Raw genomic sequence first — 21,712 nt, 5'->3', positions numbered from 1 at the left:
CATTTTTTTAACAACAAATGGCACTGCTCATATTGTAAATGCATTAAAGGAAATTGGCAAATTAAGAGTGACAGAAGCAAAACGTAACAGCCAAGAGTTATATTTCATTTATCATAGGTATACCAAAATACACTCATGTCCATAAATTAAGGATAATTCGGAGTCACGCGGAAATCGAACTCTAAAATAAATATATCACCTATAAAATCACTACACACATCTTCAAGAATTACACGCAAATTTCAGGAAGCAACCAGATGACACCGATGGTACGTCACAATGACGAGAGTGTAAGAGAGTGATATATAAAAAATACAGGCAAAGAAATAAAATTGTTCGCAGGCGCTTTATAAGAATTTCAGTGCAATAACCGAATAGTTATGACACAAAGGACGCATTTGGATGATTTTTTACGTGGCAGAAGTATCGGCCATCTGGAATGTGGGTATACCCAACTGGAAGTATCAGACAAACTTGGAATTGTCCAGAGTGTCATCTCCAGGCTTTGGCAACGATTCTACGATGATGGTAATGTGAGTAGACGTTACAGCACAGGTCGCCCCAGAGTTACAATGCCGAATAAGGACCGGTGTTTGGCAGTTACTGCCAAAAGAAACAGGCGGAGCACAGCCTCAGACCTGTCTCGTCAGCTCTCTTCAGCCACTGGTACGAAAATTTCAAGACAGACCGTGTACAGACGCTTAGGGCAGATTGGTCTATATGCTCGTAGACCTGTCAGATGCGTTCCACTTACTGCAACTCACTGTCGCCTGCGGTTAGCCTGGAGTAGAGAGCATGCATTGTGGACACCGCAACAGTGGGCTTGTGTCATGTTTTCCGACGAGTCCAGGCTTAGCTTGCAATCTGATTCTCGCCGGACTTTCATATGGAGAGCTCCAGGTACCCGTTACCACCAAGAAAGCATCATTGAACGACACCGCTACGGTGGTGCAGGAGTGCTCGTTTGGGGTGGAATTATTCTGGGTTCCAGAACTGACCTGCATGTTCAAATTGGAACCATGACAAGCCAAATCTATCGCGACATCATTTTGGAAAAACATATACGTTTGTTTCGGGGCGCCATGGGCGCACAATTTGTGCTTATGGATGACAACGTCCGTCCTCACCGTGCAAACATCGTAAGCGAATGCCTTCAATCGGAGGATATCACCCGTATGGACTGGCCAGCATTCTCACCGGACTTGAATCCAGTAGAGCGCGTGTGGGACATGCTTGGCCGACGAGTTGCATCCCGTCAACCTCCTCCTACATGTCTACCGGAACTTCGGAGAGCATTGCTTTGAGTGGTGTAATATCCCCCAAGATCAGATCGATAATTTGATACTCAGCATGCCTAGGCGTTATACAGACTGTATTGCATCGTCTGGGAGACATACAATGTATTAAAAATCATACCAACCATGTAATATTGTTTTTTTGTAATTAGGTTTTTTTTTTTTTTTTTTTTTTTAATTTGCTCCAGGGAGAAGAAGTCGCTAATTTTTTTAACATATAGCATCTTTTTTTGCTCTTTACCTTTTGTTTGATAAATAAGCTTTACAAATAAGTCAAATTTGTTTTGCTTCTAACTCTTCCTTTGCCTGATTTTGCATTATCCTTAATTTATGGAGATGAGTGTAATTCTTCAGTATTCTAACAGCTAAATGCGTTATAATTATACTACGCATTCAATTAAAATTTTATGTTTTATTAACTCTGAATGTTTCATGCAATATGAACTTTTATGTAACGTTTCATGTCTGTAATATGCCCATTTTGGAAGCTAAATAATAATTTTTAAACATGAAAATGCAATTTCTGTCGGAACTTGCCTCAAATGACACAATTTGACACAGTGTTGTCCCGTTTGCGCCGCTCTCAGGCTGGCCGAAAGGGATACGACGACCCAATTGGACACGCTGCTAAAACACTTAACCAGGATGTCAACAAATAAGACATGTATCTGCAGAATATCATAGAAAAATATGGTCGTTGAAGCGACCTTTTTTACAGCATTCACCTTTATACTTTAAGTTAGTTATAAGTAAGTTCTGATTTCTTTTATAGCAACTTGGTATCTTGAAAGCATCTGGACTAAATAAAAATGTCTTTCCCACATGAATCATACTTAATTACTCAGAATCAAGCATGCGTGTTTATGCTCATTATTCGCACGCATTAGCCTTGGTCAATCAGTAAAAGCAACAAATAATTCTAAATTTAAATCTTTGCGAAAAATAGCTTTATTAAATATTAAAGTGGAATTATGAAAACATTAGCTTACCTTTTTCTCCTGTAAAGTATCCAGACTTAGATTATATACTATATTCCTAAAAAAAAAAAAAAAAAAAAAAAAAAAAAAAAGCAGAAAATAAATTATATAAAATCTTTTCTGTAAAACAGAACTTAAAATAACAAGAAGAAAATTTAATTCAGGCATAAATACAGATAATATTATTGTGCGAAATTATACACTTACTAAATACAAAATTATTGTACAAAGTTATTAAAAGGCCTACCAGCGGCAAGCGGTAAAAACCGCTTCAAACTGGTAGTTCGGTCCCAGCGAACGTGCTCGCTCCATGGGCATTATCGTGACTTTCCACATGTGTAACATGGATACGAGGCAGCTTCCCTTATAAAATCCTCTACGGAGCATTCCTCCCTTTCCGTGAAGTGCAAAAAAGGCGGAATATGTGATAAATAATAATAATAAATTTGTTACAAATGATCGGCTTTTGCAATCCTGTAATTTCTATGTTACAGATCGAGATCGAATGTGTGTGATCGTATGTATCTTCAGCTAACGGACGGAAATGTAAATTTTTAGATTCACGGTTGCAGATTTTCTTGTGATGCACTGCGTGGCAGAAATGAGCTCCATTTCAAAATGGAGAGTTTGCAGCAGAAAATGGTTTGTGTTTCAGAACATGAGGACAGAATAAATGCCAAGTAAAGCTGAGAGCAAGAAAGCGATCGTTAATTGATAAAATATATTTCAGCAGAAGCACTTTCGTGATTTAACACTACCACCTTTTTCAGTTGTAACTAATTGAAAGACGAGTACTACAAACAAGAAGAAAAACGAATTTTAGAGAACTTGTACTAGCAGCTAACAACGATGCCCTAAATAATAAATAGCAAAATCTAGGAATAGAGAACAGAATCGAATCAAGGACTGATCTGTTTATACATAGATGCAAAAAAGGTTACACTTTAAATTACTGACTCTGTACAGATATTTTTATGAACTTGAAAGCTTCAAGAAATCTCCTTTACCACCTGAGGAAGTTTTTTTTTTTTTTTTTTTTTTTTTTTTTTTTTATTGATTTGGGTAGAAGCAAAACTGCACATGTGTTTTGCAACACCTCCGAAAAATAAAAATTTTGCTTCCTTTTTTTGAACTTAAGGTCCACGTTCCTTGATGCGAAATTTTAAAGCGCGTTTTATTTGTCCAATGTACACTCGTAAGAATGTTTTTTTCTTATTATAACTGGAAAATTATGTTATAACAATTATCCAAGAAATTTATCACTGCTTTATCAGTAGCTAATCATCGCTTACTCAGGCAGCAAGCCAATTCTTGAATTATTTGAATCCTGACATTGAACTGTTGAATGTTGACTACTGATGACTTGAAACACTCGCCGTCCTGACGGTATAGTGTTACTGACGCTGACTGCTGTACCAATGCGCTCAACCTCTAATCCTGGAAAAGGCCCTGGATGTTTTTAAGATACAACATCTGTACGGTAAGATGGCGCTCAAAATACACAGCGACTCGAATTTAAGTGGTTGGTGGTAGGAAAAGAGGGATGGGAGCCTCTGACCGCCCCTCCGGGGTATTCTTACTCAAGACTGAGCCGCGTATGCAGTTTTAGTGCGACAGAATACCTGTACGACCTATGGTGAAATTCTGGTATCCCAGGTACTTATACCTGTACCTGTTTAATGTATTCTGATGTTCTATTCATTGAACGAATTCCTTGCTCCAACGGCCGAGCAGTAAAGTCGCTGTACACTGGTAGTTCGATTTCCGGCGAACGAGCTTTTTCCATGAGTAACATGAATTATGAGCCAGTTTCCCTTAGAAAGCCCTCCACGAAGGCATCTCTCTCTTGCGTGCTTTGCCGTAATATAATGAACCAAACTTTGTTCCAAATTCCTTTATTTTTTATATCAACTTCAGTAAGTCATGCAGTGTCGTATAACTTACAAATCGCAGTCTTTCTTAGAACTGGAAAACTGAAAATTATTTTTTATATAATGTCCTCGATTACTCTCCTGCCCAAATGCGATATCCCTTTTCTTTGGGGGGGGGGAGACTGCTATTGTAGATAAAAATAAAATAACACTGAGTATCACTGAAATGTTACTATATTTTTAAATTTTAGAATGAAAGGGAATTATACACATATGAAAAGAAAAAAGGAACAACATCAAAGACGACGCAGATTTTAAACGGCGAAATATTCAACTATTATTCAACCATTTTTAAGAAATACTTAAAACTATAACCTCAAAAACAAAGATTTGTTTTCCGAAATTTTTATTAAGCACTCGAATTCAAGCACTGTTTAACCATTAAAAGTTATTAAAATTTTCCTAACATTAAAAGCACAGTATCCTAGAAATCGATATTTCTAGAAATCTAATTAGCTTCAAGGAATAATCGATATTCCTAAAATTTAATCGATGTTAAAATTCTAATAATTAGCATAATCTCGCAACTTTCGTGTACAAATTGCTTGCAATGTACTTAAAGAAATCTCCACTGAAAATTCAAACCTACGAGAATTAACATAATTATTATGCTGATTCTTGTTGGCTAATTTTGCTAAATTCCTGATTTTATTAAATAATGGACTTTCAATACGCGATGACAACCAGTGCTTAAAGAAATTTGAGATAAACACAATCCCAAGCATAAGGAATCACCGCCAAGGGACTTTTCCCTTCGGAAGAGGAAATTGCCCAGGGGATTTACCCGACATGATTTTCCCGAATCCACGGGACATCCAATCTCAACAGGAAAATTATATCTACTCCCAAATCTCTCACCATTTTACTGGTGTTTCTCGCTATTATGATTCAAAGCAGACACTTAAGATAGATGTTAGTGCACAAGAGTTTCACAGAAAGTAACTTGATAAAGAAACAAAACAGCTTTTAGAAGCTTAAAAAAAAAGTACATAAGAAAAAAGCCTTATCAAAAAGCAATTTTTTTATCAGTTTTTAAAGAATAAAGTATTCTTTGGGTTATGAAAGAACATTTGGTAGGCTTAATAGTCGCAAACACTTTCATGGGGAGAAAAAAAGCGCTGCAGTAACAAGGGTTGTTTTATCACGAAAGAGGCACGGTATGGGGATGGATCGTTTACATCAGTTACACAGGGGTGAAAAGTAAAAAAAAAAAAGGGTGAAGAAAGAAAGAAAAAGACATCATTTACTTTAGTGATGAATGAAGGTAGTTCCTTCCCCCATCTTCCTATAGTCAGTCTTATTTTTCTTTTACATCCATTGGTTCCGAGAGGCCAGACTTTGGTAATTGAGCATAAACTCTTAACAAGAATGGGCGCATAGGTACAGAAATGAGATACACCGCAGATTTTGGAGAGAAAACAGCAAATATATTCAAACGGCTTGTCTACGGCCGGATGCAGTAACAAGCTGAGTTAAGCACGAAGCAGATGTTATAAACTTGACAGAGACGCGCCGGAAAGATTAGCTATTTTTAGTAAGAGCACCCTTGAGAAAAATTCGCCTTCAAAATGCTGATGAAATAAATACTGAAAAGCTCTGAATTAGATATTATTCCTAAGCGCACGTGCACATTACGAAGCGAATTAAGACCAAAATAAATGGTACGTCTAAAAACATAAATAACTTTATTATTATCTCTTCAGAAGATTTAAGGAAGAAAGTTTGCTGTTAACTTCATAGCTCAGAGATACGAGTGAGAGCAGCATTTTCCGATGAAGATAAAACTAGAAAACTAGCTATAAAACATTTCCTTATAAACATGCAATAATACGGAATTTGAGAGAGAAAACTAAAAAAGTGCAATAAATAAATAAATAAATAAGTAATTGTTCCAGGCAACAAAGGATAGTAAAATGATTACCTCAGTCAAATACATAGTATACATTGATAATTTAATACATACTGTTGATAACTTACAAAAATGAAATAAGTTCCACAGTTTAATAGTTGTCCTGCAAGCAGGGCTTATTTTCTAAGATTAGAAGTGCAGGAGCCCTATGGAAGAACGTCAGCAAAGAGGAACAAGAGTAAATAAATAAAACTCATTAATATTAAATTATTAATTATTAAACTCATTAATAATTTTAAAAATTAAATAGTTAATGAGTATCAAATTAATTAATAGCTATTCAATTAATGTTTATAAATCGTTATTTAATTGATAATGATTAGATAATTAATTATTATTTATCGAAATTATTAAAGATTGAAGTAATTAAATAATTTAAATTAAATAAAATGTAAAGAGATAAATTGAAATTTAATAAGCGATTTTTAATATAATTTTATTGTTAAAATAAAATTTTCGAGATAAAATTTCTACTGAAATTGTTATTCAATTACATAAAAGAAGTGCTGCAGCCTTCTTATTCGGGCCTCCGGTGTGTTCCGGCTAGAATTATGATTTATTACAAAAGCTAAGAAGCACCGGTGCCGAGATTCGGTGGGCTCCGGCCCAATTTAAGCTGTGACCGTAGGGGGGGGAGTAGTGCTTTTATCATCACAAAAATTATATATACTTAAAGTACAGCTGATGAAAATTCCAGGGCGAAACAGAATGAGGGTATGAGTGGGTGGAAGGAAAAAATGAGGGGAATCTTGGTGAGAGAGACCGCGGCTTTCTGCTGATATAATTATAGCCATCAAGCAGATGCATGTCAGGGATAAAATGAGACCTGAATCTGACTCCTAAGGATGAACGTAAAATTGCTGGTTACGCTTTCTGCCAAATTAGTGGATACTGTGGGAAGACGATGTATAGGACGTGCTTAAGCAGTTTATCTCAGTATTTCACTATTCTCAGTATTCAGTTTATTGTACTCGCTGTCCTTAACGCACATTTAAGAACACAAATTTTTCTTCCTGCGAGGATAACTAACTGTAAGCATCGATAACAATACACTAGATACGATAGCATGGCGAGAAATTTACGCGCTCCTAAACAAACTCTCCCAAATTTATTGCGCTTCTTAAAGGGAAAGGTTTCCGCATGTGGGTGAGGAGACTTTACTTGAACCTTCTCATGTTCTCATGAGTTCGTATTTCTAGGGAAATAGAGTATTGCAAAGTCTGCTTATTGTTAAACTAAAACATTACGAATTCTAAATTTTTTCCCCTTGAAATTGTGGTTCAGTTTTATAAAAAGAAGTACCGGAGCTCATCTTATTTAGAGCTCCGGTGCGCTCCAATTGGGAACCAGATTTTGTCTAACGTGGCCGATGGGTGGTGGTACCATTTGCAAAACTTTATTACTTTCAAAAGCAAACAAAAAATATATAAACTTAGGCATCCATAAAGCATTTCAGCAGGACTCCATTAAGGCAATATGGAGTTCTCAACTCCTACTTTTCTTGTTTTAAAGAAGAAAAAACCGGACTAATAGGAAATTATACAGATTAAAAAAGCCCTCTAAAATATAAGCCATAGGTTCGGACTTTGACGGCCTAGGCGGAAATCATGAGTTCAGTATGAAAAACGTATTGTTACGAATTTTCATGAACGACCTCAAGAAATGCAAAGTTTTGCCGAAAAAATAAGATTACAGGGGCACGTCTATTTAACATTGAGGTAAATGGCTATCTCGATAAATTGGCGAAATATCGCCAAGCTGGCGATGGTTTTGGAGACTAATTTTTATCGCTAAATTTGGCAATAAATCACCAAAAGTCACCAGGCTAAGCGACCGTTTGGTGACATCCATTTTGGAACAATCCCTGTATAACTGGCCTAAAATGGCTATGTAACTGTTAACAGCATCCGGCCCTATATGTAACTGCAACTGTGTATGCCTTCCAGCAATTTCGATAAATCGATAGGTACTGGAAATTTCTCGGTGGCCGGGAAAACTATATAAGACCGGGAAGAGGACCTGTTCTCAGTTTAGTTCGACTTCGAGTTCAGAGTTTAGCTTAGGGGCAAGCTTACGCAGTTGAGAATTTTTTGTCTTCTATTTAACGCTCTTAGTAGTTTACAGTGGTAACTACTGACAGTGCTCTGTTATACTCAGAACACCGGTACGAGTACCTTCGTGAAAAATTCCAGAACTACAGTGTTGCTTTTGGGAAAATAAATTTTATCAAGCTATCATTGGTTCTGCGCGCATTCAACACATTACGAGCCCGTACGCGGGTAACAGTACATTTTTTACGGGGGGGGGGTATTCTCTTAGTAATATTTTCTTTTTTAGAGTTTATTTTATCCTAAGAATAAAGTTATGGATATAACCCACAAAATATACGATAACAGACATTTTAATTTACCGACGAGTTCCCGATCAACAATAAGCTGTTAATTCAGAAGTCCAACAACAAAAATCTAACGCTGATTTTTGTTGTTCGACTTCTGAATTAGTATTTGTTCGGCGTGTCTTAATAAACTGTTAGTAATTAACATTATTTTTACTCACGGAAAGCTACAAAAAGGAGGAGGATAGAATTTCCTTTGAGTTTACCAATGGTACATTACATAAATACATGAATACGATCCTTTGCGAAAATTTTCACAGCTACGTATATGTGTATGAAGTGTAAGTTTATCAGATTGTTGATGTTAAGTTAAAAAGGCTCACATTCATATATCGACAGTTCGTGGAATCGATATTTCACTATATCGAGAATGCAAAAGATCAACATGCTAAAGCGTCGACGCCGACAAAGAATCGACAGTAGTTACAAACGTATGATAAAAACGATAATTTTTTTTGATAGGGACGTAATAATGAGTAATTTGATAAAAGATTAAATGCAGATTTGTCATCTTCACAGAATTGTCAGAGGCATACGATCGACAATGACATACCATCAACATTTTCAAAGCAATGGCACGTAAGGAAGAGGATAAGAATTTAATTATCTGCGTTTTACATTCGATCGAAGCCGGTTTTTAAGCTAACGTGTCTGCTCTGCTGCTGGGAAAATTGTCGAGCTTTCACTATGTCGATTATGTGCCGCAAAAAAATGTAGCTACATTGAGGGCATTTTTCAAAACGTTCTTCATTCTAATAATTTTTATGGTGATGTCTCATTTGAGCATTTTTCCACCGTGACAGTGTTATTCCCAGTTCAGCTCGAACCGGAAATATCCCTTGACCATCATTTCCTTTAGCCTTCAACTTTCTCGTATAAACATTAAGAGGGGTGAGACTTTGCGACTCTTCCATGTTCCGTTCGTTAGGTTTAGTGACACTTGCGCACAAAAAATCATTCATTGCTAGATGGGTAATAGTAGTTTGTATAGTTTATTGGCAGTTCCGCAGAAAACATCTTATTTATCGATAACTTGGAACAGCTACTTGAATTACAAAATTCTGAGCTGTAGTGCATAAATCTAGATTTTAATAAAATGTTTATATCATAGTATATATTTTAAAGTGCAAAGCACGATAAACACTTTAAGCAATCCTTTAAACTGTCAAAATATCTCCAAAATTGCAATGTATTTTAAAACTCAATACGTTTATAACAGGCTTATGAGCGTAAAATTTTGACACATATTTTCATACTTTAATAATGTATTTGTTACTTTTATTTCATATTCCAAATATTAAAATATTTTAAATAAAATACCTTTTTTCTCATCCACATAATTCTGTAATATGTACTACGCGTAGCATTATATAAATAAATCAGTACTTTTAGCTTCCCCCAAAATAAAAAATAAAAAAATAAAATAAAAAAATAAAAAATAAAAAAAATTAATAAAAATAAATAAATAAAAAGTGCAATTAAAACGACCAACATTAAAAAATAACATAATTATATTTTCTTAAAATTTTTATTTATTTATTTATTATTATTATTTTAATTTCCATAATTCTATAATAGAATATTTTTTAACATAATTCAAGACAGTTTCTGAATTTTTTAGGGAAGAGGCACAATAGTTGCTCATTTTAAACTCATTTGTTTTCATACACCTTCAAGATGTCACTTTTGAACTTTGCATTAACAGGAAACTGCTATTAGCGATAGTGATTAAGGATTGCCTTTAGATGTTTCAATATGGATGAAATTCCTTTTACGCAAAAATGTTCTAAAAAAAGAAGCACGACAAAAACTAATAATACACAAGAAACACTCAAAAATAATTATCGGAGCAAGAATGGACGCTATTTAAGAAAAAAAAAAACTATGTCAATAAATCATAGTGCTAATTGATTGCTTCTGACAGGCTGTGCGGAAGTGTCACTTGTTGTTTATAATTGGTTACACCTGTTAGAAAATTTCAAGGACCAAGGATGTCCTCGAAGGGATGATGTGCGCAGACGCCACCTGTACGGAACTGCCATGTGCGCAAGTTGTCATATCACCATTCGTTATATCAAATGAACTACGTGATTCGTATTAGTTTGCTGTTGTTGTTACTAATCTCGCTTGTCTTAATCATATTTAGCCCACGAAATTCAGTGTGACAAGAAGTCACGATTGCGCCTGCCGTTGGCAAGAGTCTTGGGCACCACACAGGTGACAGTAGGACACTGCTCAGTTCCGCTCCCAATATTAGAAAGCATATTTAGAGTGCTCTATGGCGCACAGACACTATACATTAACAAACATCCATACCTTCTCCGAGATTCGAATCTTGGCCCTTCGGTACGGCAGTCAGCATCGCTAACCCGTACTTCGGTTGGGCGGTTAGTATTAGTTTATTTTCGCATTTGACTTTCCAGTTCCTAGTAGCAGTTTTACCCATTCCATTTTCTTTTAACTTTCAACACCAGTCGCGTAACTACGGAAGGCAAGGGGACACATTCGTTCCTGCACGCAGCATCCAAGTGGCGCCCAACTAATGCTACGAAATTTCAGAATGAAATGTTTTCCATTCTTGGCAAAAATTAGGGGGGGGTGCGAAATCCTCAGCTGCCACCAGGCGCTGAAAACCATAGCTATGACTCTGTGCAGCACTATATGCCATTAATTATGTTAGCAACTCTTTTAAAGATCTTAAGCTTAGAAGAGCCATTTTGCCTTATTTTTATGGAATATTTTTTAGATTGAAACACATTTACAAACCTGGAAATAAGCAATGGTTTGTGGGTTTTTTGGAATTAATAATTCCAATGAAAGCATTCTTTAAATTCAGAAAGTAATTGAGCACAAAAGTCGCGCACGTACAAGGGGTGAAGCAAAACCTGAGGCTCAGAAGTACATTTACTTTTCATTATCTTTCATTTGTAAAAGAGGGTTAGTTAGTTTGTCATAATCTAGGCGCGTCCCGGTCCGACTAGTGAATATGAATTCACTTTATAACCAAAAATAGTCTGCACCCACAAAAATACCAAAACAACACAAAAGGCAAAAAGAGAGAAAATAAAGAAAACAAACACAAGGCATGTTATGAAATAAAATTAAGGAAAAACATATTATCACAAGTGCACAAGTGCCACAAGTGTATGGTCAGTGGGTGCACACATCGCACCCACTGACCATACATATACATACACATGGGTCAAAAAAAGTATCCCCTAATCCTGAATTCCGACCCTATCCTTATTGTTGAGGGGTTCTCACTCAAACGGAAGATCCACCCTTGGGGGAATTTCATAGTTTTAGAGGGAGAGGATGAATGCGAATTTTAGTTTATGAATATAAAATGTTACTTTTATTCAAGTTTTTGTATTTAGCAACATTTTCGACATTTCTTGTAGTTTAATTTATAAAACACGTTGAAAAATAATCTAAATCTAGTTAATGACATACATTCATTTTTCAAGTTTGGGGAAGAAGGGAAAATAATATTCTAGTAAAGGCGGAAGGGGTGCACGAGGGAAAAAAAGGGTTGAGAGCCCCTGTTATTGATGTTTTTAATTTTTACAATATCCTGAGAAATTTTTATATTCCTCTTAGAGCAGCAATTACGCTCACAAATTTTCAGAGACCAGCAGTTAATTCAAGATTACAGAAAATGTCTGTTATCACTTATTACATTACAAACTTTACTGTATGGATTGTTCTAGACACCAAATCATGATAAATATTGTGGGAAGTGGCCATGGTCCATAACAAGTTAACTAATGTCCATATCAGAAACAGTAGTTAAAGTCTATATTGTTGAAGATGATTCAAGTCAATATCGTTGTAAAAGAGGATGTAGACATACCGACTGTGTTCTAGAAGAAATGAGGGGATATATCCTAGACGGGCTGAATTGTGAATAAAATTACTGAACTCTTTTCCCTAAGGCTGAAATGATGACCAAAATTATTAAGGCTGAACTGGGAACGGGTTGAATATGCACTATGACCATTTTACTATACTTTTCTAACGATAAGCAATAAATTGCACACTTTTAACTGGACAAAACGTACATTTTCGAAGGTGGTATTCAAAGGCAAATAAATATATGATCTCCTTACGTTCCTGTAAAATAAGCTCGAATTGTACACTGTTCCCAGGCTTTCGTTCAAAATAGTTATACACACAAAACTTCCTATATTTTTTTAGAGAAAAAAAAATATTACCTTCTAAAATAAAGAAGAAATATTACCTTCTTAAACAAAGGGCTAATTTTTGCTCATAATATACAACAGTGAAAAATATCGCAGTCCTAATCCCTGTGTTGCTCAGGGGTCAACTGTAATGTATAGTACTAAATCTTTCGAAACATGCCAAATGTTAAATCTTCAGGCATACAAACTACTAAACGCTTTTGTTGCAAAGATATTAAAATACTTAACGAGCATTTAAAACGTCCCCCATGCGGTAAATTCAATCCAACATTATGAATAAACGAAATCATGGCGCAAGTAATGTCTAAGATTTATAATCACGCCTCCGCGCCGATTGCAACTGGTAACAGCCCAACAATAGAATTCTTCCATGATAACACACAGCCGCCGACGAATGCCCTTACAAACACTTACAATAGATAAGGTCAGGAACAGCAACAAATTCTTCACTGTATTTTTACAGCGAAAGCGAAGAAAGGAATTTCCGAATGTTTCTCACGCGTCCTGTCCTAACCACCCCCTGCCTTGTCCTACTCAATAAATGCAGTCACACAGAAAAACAAATCATCATTCGAACGTTGCTGCACTTCAAGGTTAGTCATCAAATACAGATTAAGGACAAACTGGGAATATTTATAGGTAATACACTGCAAAATTCAAAATTGTAGATATTGCAACAAAGGCACCTTTTTTTTTCGGGGGGGGGGAGGAGTATCGGCTTCCAGTTTCATGGAATAATAAAATTATAAAATCTTTAAAAGATACTGTAAAAATCAGACGCAATCTTAGATTATACAAACAGCTGAGTTCATGAATTTAGTGCAAAAACCAAAACACGACCATCTGCAAATGTCTCAATCCTGTCTCAATCCAACTGCAAAGGCACTGTGTGTTAGTAAGAATATTATTATTATTGCAATTTTGTTGCATTCTGTTTCTTTCCCACTGAAGAAAATATTTCCTTTTCAAATGTTATTTCCACGTTAATGGCCATGTCATTCTAATATTCTGTTGCGTTAAATGAAAGAAAAATGTGCATTCAGTACTGTTGCTGAATTTAATACGCGTGTATAAGAAACGAAATTTCCTTCTGTGGCTAAAACTTATTGTGCAAACGACAAAAGATGTTACACATTAAAAATAGTAATATTCATAAAGAAGTCTTATTCAATTTAAAATACGTAGCTTTATTTCTCTGTTCCAAATCTATATTAGTCTAACTTTAAATTTTACTTTTTCAGTCCGATGTAAGATTTGTGAATTTACAGTTAGCTCTCATTATCGTTTTTAGCTATTTCTAAAAACTGACTTGTTTCATGCTTTCGGAGATTGTATCAGCAGAGAATGGATATACAATGAACATGAAGTAATAAAATAATAATCACAACGCCTTTAATACGAAGGGTTTTTAATTAAGAATACATTTATTAAAAATCTTTGCACTTAATACACATTTACGGAGTTAGCACAAGAAGAATAAATCTTTTTCTCTCTAGGGGGGGGGAATCACTATATTCTTTATTATTATCTTTTCGTGCTACGCGCATAACTATCAAAATGTAAACAAACGGCATGAATGCCAAATCTGCGAGATAACGCTCAGCTAGCCACGGTTTCGGCAACTAATATTTGTCACCAAATTTTCGTACTATTTCTGTAAAACTGTAATTGGTCTGATCTCCATATATAGACGTATCCTGATCTATATGTAACTATAACTGTATTTTTCCTCCAGCAATTTCAAGAAATCGAAGGTACTGAAAATTTTTGGCCTGCGGGGGGGGGGACTATATATGAATGTAGACAGCATGAGTTCTCAGTTTACTTCAGAGTTGAGTTTTTAGTACCGAAAGATCTCCGTGCGAGCTCCGCTCCTTAGATACGCTTTGCACAGCGTTATATTTAACGTGCTTGGTAGTTTCAAGTGGTAACTACTGACTGCTCTGTCACACTGAGAAGAGCTGCACAAATACGTTTGAGAAAATTTCCAGAGCCTTGCACTGGCGTAGCGAGGAGGGGGCAAGGGGGTGTATGATGCCCCGGGCGCCGCTCGTAGAGGGGCGCCAAATGGTCTCCAAACAAGATTTTCCTGAAAATTTCAGTTTTTATTTTGATCGATTTCTGGAAAATATATTATATTTAAAATTAATAACTATTATAATATAATTAATTATTTATTTTCTTGAGTTTTCTGATAAAACGTGCAATAAAATGTTTGCAGTACATCAACCAAAACATTCTTTCTGACCACTTTATTTCTCCAAACAAGAGATATATTTTTATTTCTTTAAACGAAATGCATGTATATCTCCCGCTTTTTATTTTAAAACGATAACACGACCTTGTCCGGAATTTCTCAAACATATTTAATTTTCAAAATCCGATTCCATAATCTGGAAATGACATTTTGGGAAAATCCTAACGCTTCCGCTACAATGGATTGCGTTTGACTCTCCTGTAAACGACTGATGGCCTTCCTGGCTACCGATTCAACTAAGTCATCTTGCTGAGACATCGTATATTCACTGCTACGAAGCATTCAACGCTTGTCAATTGTTTTTAATCTCCTTTTACAAAAGGAATACTGCAAGTGGCTCCTTACTCCTTATCTAAAACGCATAGTTTTCGACGTCACAGACTAAATTTGCATATTCGCAACTTTGTAAACGTTATAATTTTCCTTTATAATCTCTTCTATTTCCTTTTGTTCAAAAAGGTTGTCGATTATATGGTTATTTCATACCGAACCCACAATATCCCCTAATTGTTTTGAGCAGTGAATGTGACTGCATGGCGTTACTCCGCAGTAGAAAAGAAACGGAACCTCAAAGTCCACTACAGATCTATGGAGAAAATGTTTTTCAAAACCTAAGAGTCGCACTTCAAATACTCCTTACTATTTCATTATCAAATGCTAGCTATAAATGTTCGTTCAGCAAATTAAAATAAATTTTCACATATTTACAATCAACGATGGGACAAGATCCCCTAAGTTATCTAGCATTTTTAAGTGTGCAAAGAGAAAAAGTTGAAAGGATCGACTTCGATGAAGTAAGTGATAAATTTGCTTCATCCAAGGTAAGAAAAATGTATACATAGTAATTAATTGTATTCATGTATTATATTATTATTAATAAATATAAGTTTCCGACCAAGTCGAGGTGCACGTGATTGAAGCGAGATGAGGGGAAGTAAAACTTTTTAAGTTGGCTGGTGGTGTGTCTGACAATTTTAGATCTTTGGCACTCATGTCCAGTTGGCTATGTCCTTTCGCATGCTAGGCCATACGAAACGTTGCTGTATCAGTTTCCTCGAAGCCTTGATGCCAGGATGTGACTGACGATGTAACTGACTAAAAATGGCATGGCGAAACCCGGAGGGAACATAAGGTTGAAATCTTGAATCCTGAACATTACAATAAAGTAATTTTTCAGGTGACAGCTGCATAGGCTGCAAGTTGAGATTGGTGGAAGATTTGCTTTTCGAAAGAGGTTTGTAGTTCTGAATCCCGGTGTTGCTTATCCGCAAGGGCAGCAAAGTTTAATTGGCGAAGGAACGGCTAGTTCTTCAATAGGAGACAAGGTGTCTGCAATATTCTGCGAACCCTCAATATAACGGATATCTATTGAAAATTGCCCTATGAAGTCTAGGTGTCTCATTTGACCAGGAGAAGCTTTATCCGAACGCTGTTGAAAAGCATACGTTAAGGGGTTTTGATCCGTGAAGATCATGAAAACGCGTCCCTCTAGCATATGTCAAAAATATTTGACAGCTTCATAAGTTCCTAATAACTCGCGATCGTAAGTGCTGTATCTGGTTTGTGCTGGTCAGAGTTTTTTAGAAAAATATGAAAGTGGTATCCATAATTCTTGATCGTTCTGTTGTAAAACTGCTTCTATACCTGTTGTTGATGCGTAAACATGTAGAAATATTAGGTTATTTTTTTGGAAGCAGAAGAGATGAAAAATATGCAACGCCTTCGCCGGGAATCGAGCAGCGGACCTCTGGAGTACCGGCGGCCTAGCCTGCAGAACCACTACACCACGAAGGCACGCTAGGAAAGCGGGAGAAATACCTTATATACTCTCCTTTTTAAAGAGCGACTGGGGTTTTAGGGGACGCAATTGCCAAATTCTGGGTGTGCAGAATCCTCATCCAACACCCCTTTTAGTTCGGGCGCCACTGTAGAGACATTAGGATACTTAGAAGCAAGAGAGATTGAAAAATTAGCAACCGTCTTCGCCGGGAATCGAACCGCGGACCTCTGGAGTACCGGCCCAGCGTGCAGACCCACTACACCACGAAGGCACGCTAGGAAAGCGGGAGAAATACCTTATAAACGTAGAGTGATAATGGCTTAAATACGGAAGGATACTACAAATTTGTTGCCGAAATTAAATCATTCTTGCATTTTTGGAACGCTTCGCGAGATTCTCTGGTCCAGGTTATAACACGTTTATCGTTTTTCTTGCTTCCAACCAAAAAAGAATTTAGAGATGCTTGTATGGTTGCTGCATGAGGTAAGAAACGTCGATAAAATTGAGCATAGCAAGAAATCTTCTTAAGTCCTTCACTGTAGATGGTTCGGGCATATCGTGGATAGCAGTGACTCAGGAAGGGGTCGAACGCCATCGGCGGAAATTTCATGACCAAGAAAGAATACACTTGGTGGGCCAAAAACGCATTTGGAAGGATTAAGACTGACACCGTACCTTTGAAAACGTTCAAAAACTGTTCTCAAATGTGATAGGTGTTCTTGCTTTGAAGAGGAGGCGATTAAGACGCCATTAAAATAAGATACACAAAAGTCGAGGCCGATTAACACCTGATTCATGAAGCGTTAGAACGTTTGAGCAGCACTGCATAATCCGAAACTCAAATAGTCCAAAAGGCGTAATAACCGCAGTTTTTGGAATATCAACTGTGTTAAGGGGCACTTGGTGATACGCCCGCTCAAGATCAAGGGTTGTAAAAATAGTTTTTCCCTCTAAAATTTGCATACAGTCTTGAATGTCCGGGACTGGGTAACGATCAGGAATTGTAGCCGCATTTAACCGGCGATAATCGCCACTTAACATTTCGTTTCCGAACTAGATGGAGCGGACTGGCCCATGAACATTCCGAAAGATGGCAAATTCCCTGTTCCATCATGTATTGAAATTCCTCTTTGGCAGCTTTAAGCTTGTCCGAAGGTAAGCGTCTTGCTTTAGCGGCAATTGGAGGTCCGTTAGTTTCAATATAATGTAATACATTGTGCTTAGCTTCGGAAATACCCATAACTGGGCGCGTGATTGTAGAGAATTCTCTGAGAAGTTCATGCCATGGGGAGTTACCCGAAATCACTTTAATGCTCAAATCTTGACTGTTGCGAATTACTCCCGGATAAGTTAAGTTGGTTGTGGAATCTACCAAACGGTGATTCTTAAGATTGACAAGCAAAGAAAATTTTTGTAAAAAGTCAGCTACAATAATAGGACTTGAAACAATAGCAATAATGAATGGCCATTGGAAGTTGCGGCGCGATCCTAAATCGACAGATATCAGGCGTTCACCAAAAGTTTGAATTGTAACTTGGTAAGATGCTTTTGTTCGTAAAAATGTGGTGGAACGACAGAAACATCAGCCCCGGTGTCTACAAGAAACCTTAAGCCCGAATTATTTTCGATGACGAAACGGCGTGCAAAATTCCGTCCGCTGTCGTTCATGACTTCGAGCAACGGTCCTTTTCGTTTCCCTGGTCGTTATAACGACACGGTGGGCGGCATTTGTTTGCCTTGTTTCCAAATTTGCGGTGGTAAAAACAAATACCCGGAGGAGGGCTTTCATAACGTTTCCTCAGTGGTTTCATAACGTGTATTTCGACCACGTGATGATGAGCGGTTGCGCTGAAAATGTTCAGCTTGGATGGCTACTAACTGAGCAACCTGTTTGGACAAATCATCAATTTGAGCCTGTAACGCCACAATACCTGGACCAGGAGCCTGCGCTGCGTGTATTTGCGCTGGAATGGCTATCTCGTGAATTTTATCAGTGATTTCGAGAAGATTTTTAAGTGGCTCGCTACTGGCCGCTAAAAATCGTTTGCATGTTAGATGGGAGTCTATTCATCCATAATGTTTTAAGAATGCTATCCGTTAGGTTACTGGTGGCTAAGTCTGACATTTTAGACAACAATTGAGAAGGCCTCATATCATCCAACTCTAAATCGTGCAACAGCTGCTTGATTTTAACTGCCTTGGATTCTTCATAAACACAAATATTTTTTTTTTAAAGTTTTGTATTTGTCCATCGCCGGTGGATTCAAAATTATTTCACGAGCTGATTGCAGTACCTCTGATTCTAACGCGGCGATGGCAGTATAAAATTGAGTTTCGTCGGCAGTAATGTGACTCAATTTAAACTGCGCATCCAATTGAATGAACCATAACAATGGGTCTCAGCGACAAAAAGGAGGTGGCTTAACAACCACTCTCGCCATTTGTGAAGCAGCATCGTTTTCAACCACTTTAGATCAATCAAATATCCTCAATAATAATATGTATAGAAAAATAACCAATATGTAGATAGTGACACAGTTTTTTGGTACTTGAAATCAGAAAAATTGGCGGTTCAAATGCAGCAGACGATACATATATCCGTTGAAATTATGACAGAAATATGTTGACTCACTCGAATGGGGCACAACGCTTGAAATCACAGGTGAAATGTCTTACTTGCATCTCATCACACTGTATAACTTACTGTTGCTCAGAATTTTGACATATAAACACCATATTCGTGCAACATTGAAGGTTGCTATTCATAATAAATACGGGTTACCAATTATGGTAGTATAATTTGAGACAGATCGTTAAATAATAATAACAATTGAATAGAATATATATCATTTTATTTTTGGTTGCTATGGGTTACCAGACTGGCCGAGTTGAGTTGTAGTAGGCAAGTTGCCACATATCTATTTATCTATAATGTATATTAAACTTTTAATTGTTTAAAAATTGTACTTTTTAAAAGCACTTATATAAATTTGTAAAATAAGTAACACGTTTTTAACTAATTCTAGATCGTCGTATGTCTGATTTTTCCGCCGACACAGATGCATTTCCGAATCCAAGGCTAGTGTAGTTAGGTAGTGGCTATTCTTAATATATTTTTGAGTATTTTATGGCAGATTCAGCATTTTATTATTATTTGCATGATTTTCATATTACGAATATGTTCTATATATTATATTACTGAAAGATTTTTGTGGGGGGGCGCCAAAAAGATTTTTTGCCCCGGGCGCCAGTTATGTTTGCTACGCCACTGGAGCCTTGAGTGTTTCTTTTGTGAAAATAAACTTTATTAAGCTATCATCGGTTCTGTATGCATTCAATCCATTACGAACCTCGTGGGCATACAACATTTTCCCGCAGGGTACATTCTTCCACAAAATTTCATTCTAAAAATACTCAGAAATAAGATTTACATTGAATGTTAAAATGCATTAGTTCGAGAGTAATACTTCTGAATTTAACAGTGATGATGACAAGCTTTTGAGATAGTATTCATTACGTAACTTTAATTAAATTAAAGTTCTAATTCCTTTATTGATGAAAAATAATAGTTTAAAATTTCCTTTATAATACATGGACGAGAAGCATGTCAAGAAAAATATTTTCATCGCTGAAAAAGGTTTGGCTTATTTCATTACAGATAAGCATACTACAGTTATCTCTCTAAGGAAAAAGATGGCATCGTGAAAGCCATTTTTAATAGAAACTGGCACATATCCACATATAATATAGGAAAAACAACGAAAACGTTCATATAGTCTGCTCATTCGATGACATAAGAGCCCAGGATCTGATTACTACTGTTCAGAAATCTTAGCTTCTGGTGGGCTTGAAGAAAAGGGACTTGTGTCAGTTTTCTCACATATCTACATAGTTTTAATATTTATTTGCTGTCAATAGTCTTTCATTAACCCACGTAATTTTATTCTCATGATCAAAATTCTAAATATATAAGAAGCTAACTTTCTCTTTTAAATGTACCTTCTCCATAAAGAAAACATACACATAATCCTTCCCCCCCCCCAAAAAAATAAATTGACCTAGCGACTATTTAGCTTATAATACTTAAAAATACTTAAAGCTCACCAAAGATTTTAAATTGCTTTAATAAATAATTATTTTACTTTTATATTTCACTGAGGTAATATGATTAGTTTAAATGTAGAGACATTAGGTTAATTGGAAAAGCCGGAGAGATGAAAAGCAATCGTCTTTGCCGAGAATCGAACCGCGTACCTCTGGAATATCGGCCCAGTGTGCAAACCACTACACCACGAAGGCACGCTAAGAAGGAGGGAGAAATACCTTATACACTCCCTCCTTTTAAAGGGCGACTCGGCTTTATAGGGGATCCAATCGCAAAATCCTAGGTGAGGAGGATCATCATTCAACACCCTTTTAATTCGGGCGCCCCTGTAGAGAGACATTTGGATTTATTTTGGAAGCAGGCAAGATGAAAAATGAGCAAACGCCTTTGCCGGGAATCGAACCGCGGACCTATGGAATACCGGCCCAGTGTGCAAACCACTGCACCACAAAGGCCCGCGAAGAAGGCGGGAGAAATACCTTATATAATAAAATACATGTATGATAAAGAAAAAAAAAAAAAAAAAAAGCTGAATAATTAATTGCATAGCAAAATGAACAAAAAGTGCTTTAGCCTCTGATATTTATAGACTTATTTACAGTATTTATAGACTTTTCACAATAAGTCTCCATTGTTATGACATGTACTTGTCATGTATTTGTCATTCGCATAGTAAATGTGAATTAATTTGAATGAGTATGAAATCTGATATTTGGAACTATACAGTCGATAAATACCACACTACAATATACGTTTATTATCCAATTTGGAATGAAAGTACATTAAATTACTGCCCTCTACAGAAATTCCAAATGAAAATGAACAAACTTTATAGTAAGTATTGGTCTGTTAATAACAAAT

At 36.4% G+C, this 21,712-nt stretch overlaps 1 protein-coding gene across 8 annotated transcripts in view; it reads right to left on the bottom strand.

Annotated features, from left to right (window-relative positions):
• The window catches only part of LOC118201469 (semaphorin-1A-like), a 407,500-nt gene that overhangs the window by 108,115 nt on the left and 277,673 nt on the right, over positions 1–21,712 (bottom strand). For 7 of the 8 annotated variants that reach the window (XM_085819221.1, XM_085819222.1, XM_085819220.1 and 4 more), the window contains exon 4: positions 2,285–2,330. The exons of the other annotated variant lie outside the window; for it this stretch is intronic. In XM_085819221.1, coding sequence (XP_085675347.1) covers positions 2,285–2,330 — 46 coding nt within the window. The remainder of the gene's footprint in view (positions 1–2,284; positions 2,331–21,712) is intronic. 8 annotated transcript variants of the gene reach the window in all.

This window comes from Stegodyphus dumicola, chromosome 6 (assembly GCF_044657685.1).
Source record: "Stegodyphus dumicola isolate Sdum_Otavi_A_Nest chromosome 6, ASM4465768v1".
NCBI classification, from domain to species: Eukaryota; Metazoa; Arthropoda; class Arachnida; order Araneae; family Eresidae; genus Stegodyphus; species Stegodyphus dumicola.
Note: the sequence above shows the minus strand (reverse complement) of the source record. Positions and strands in the feature narration are given on the sequence as shown.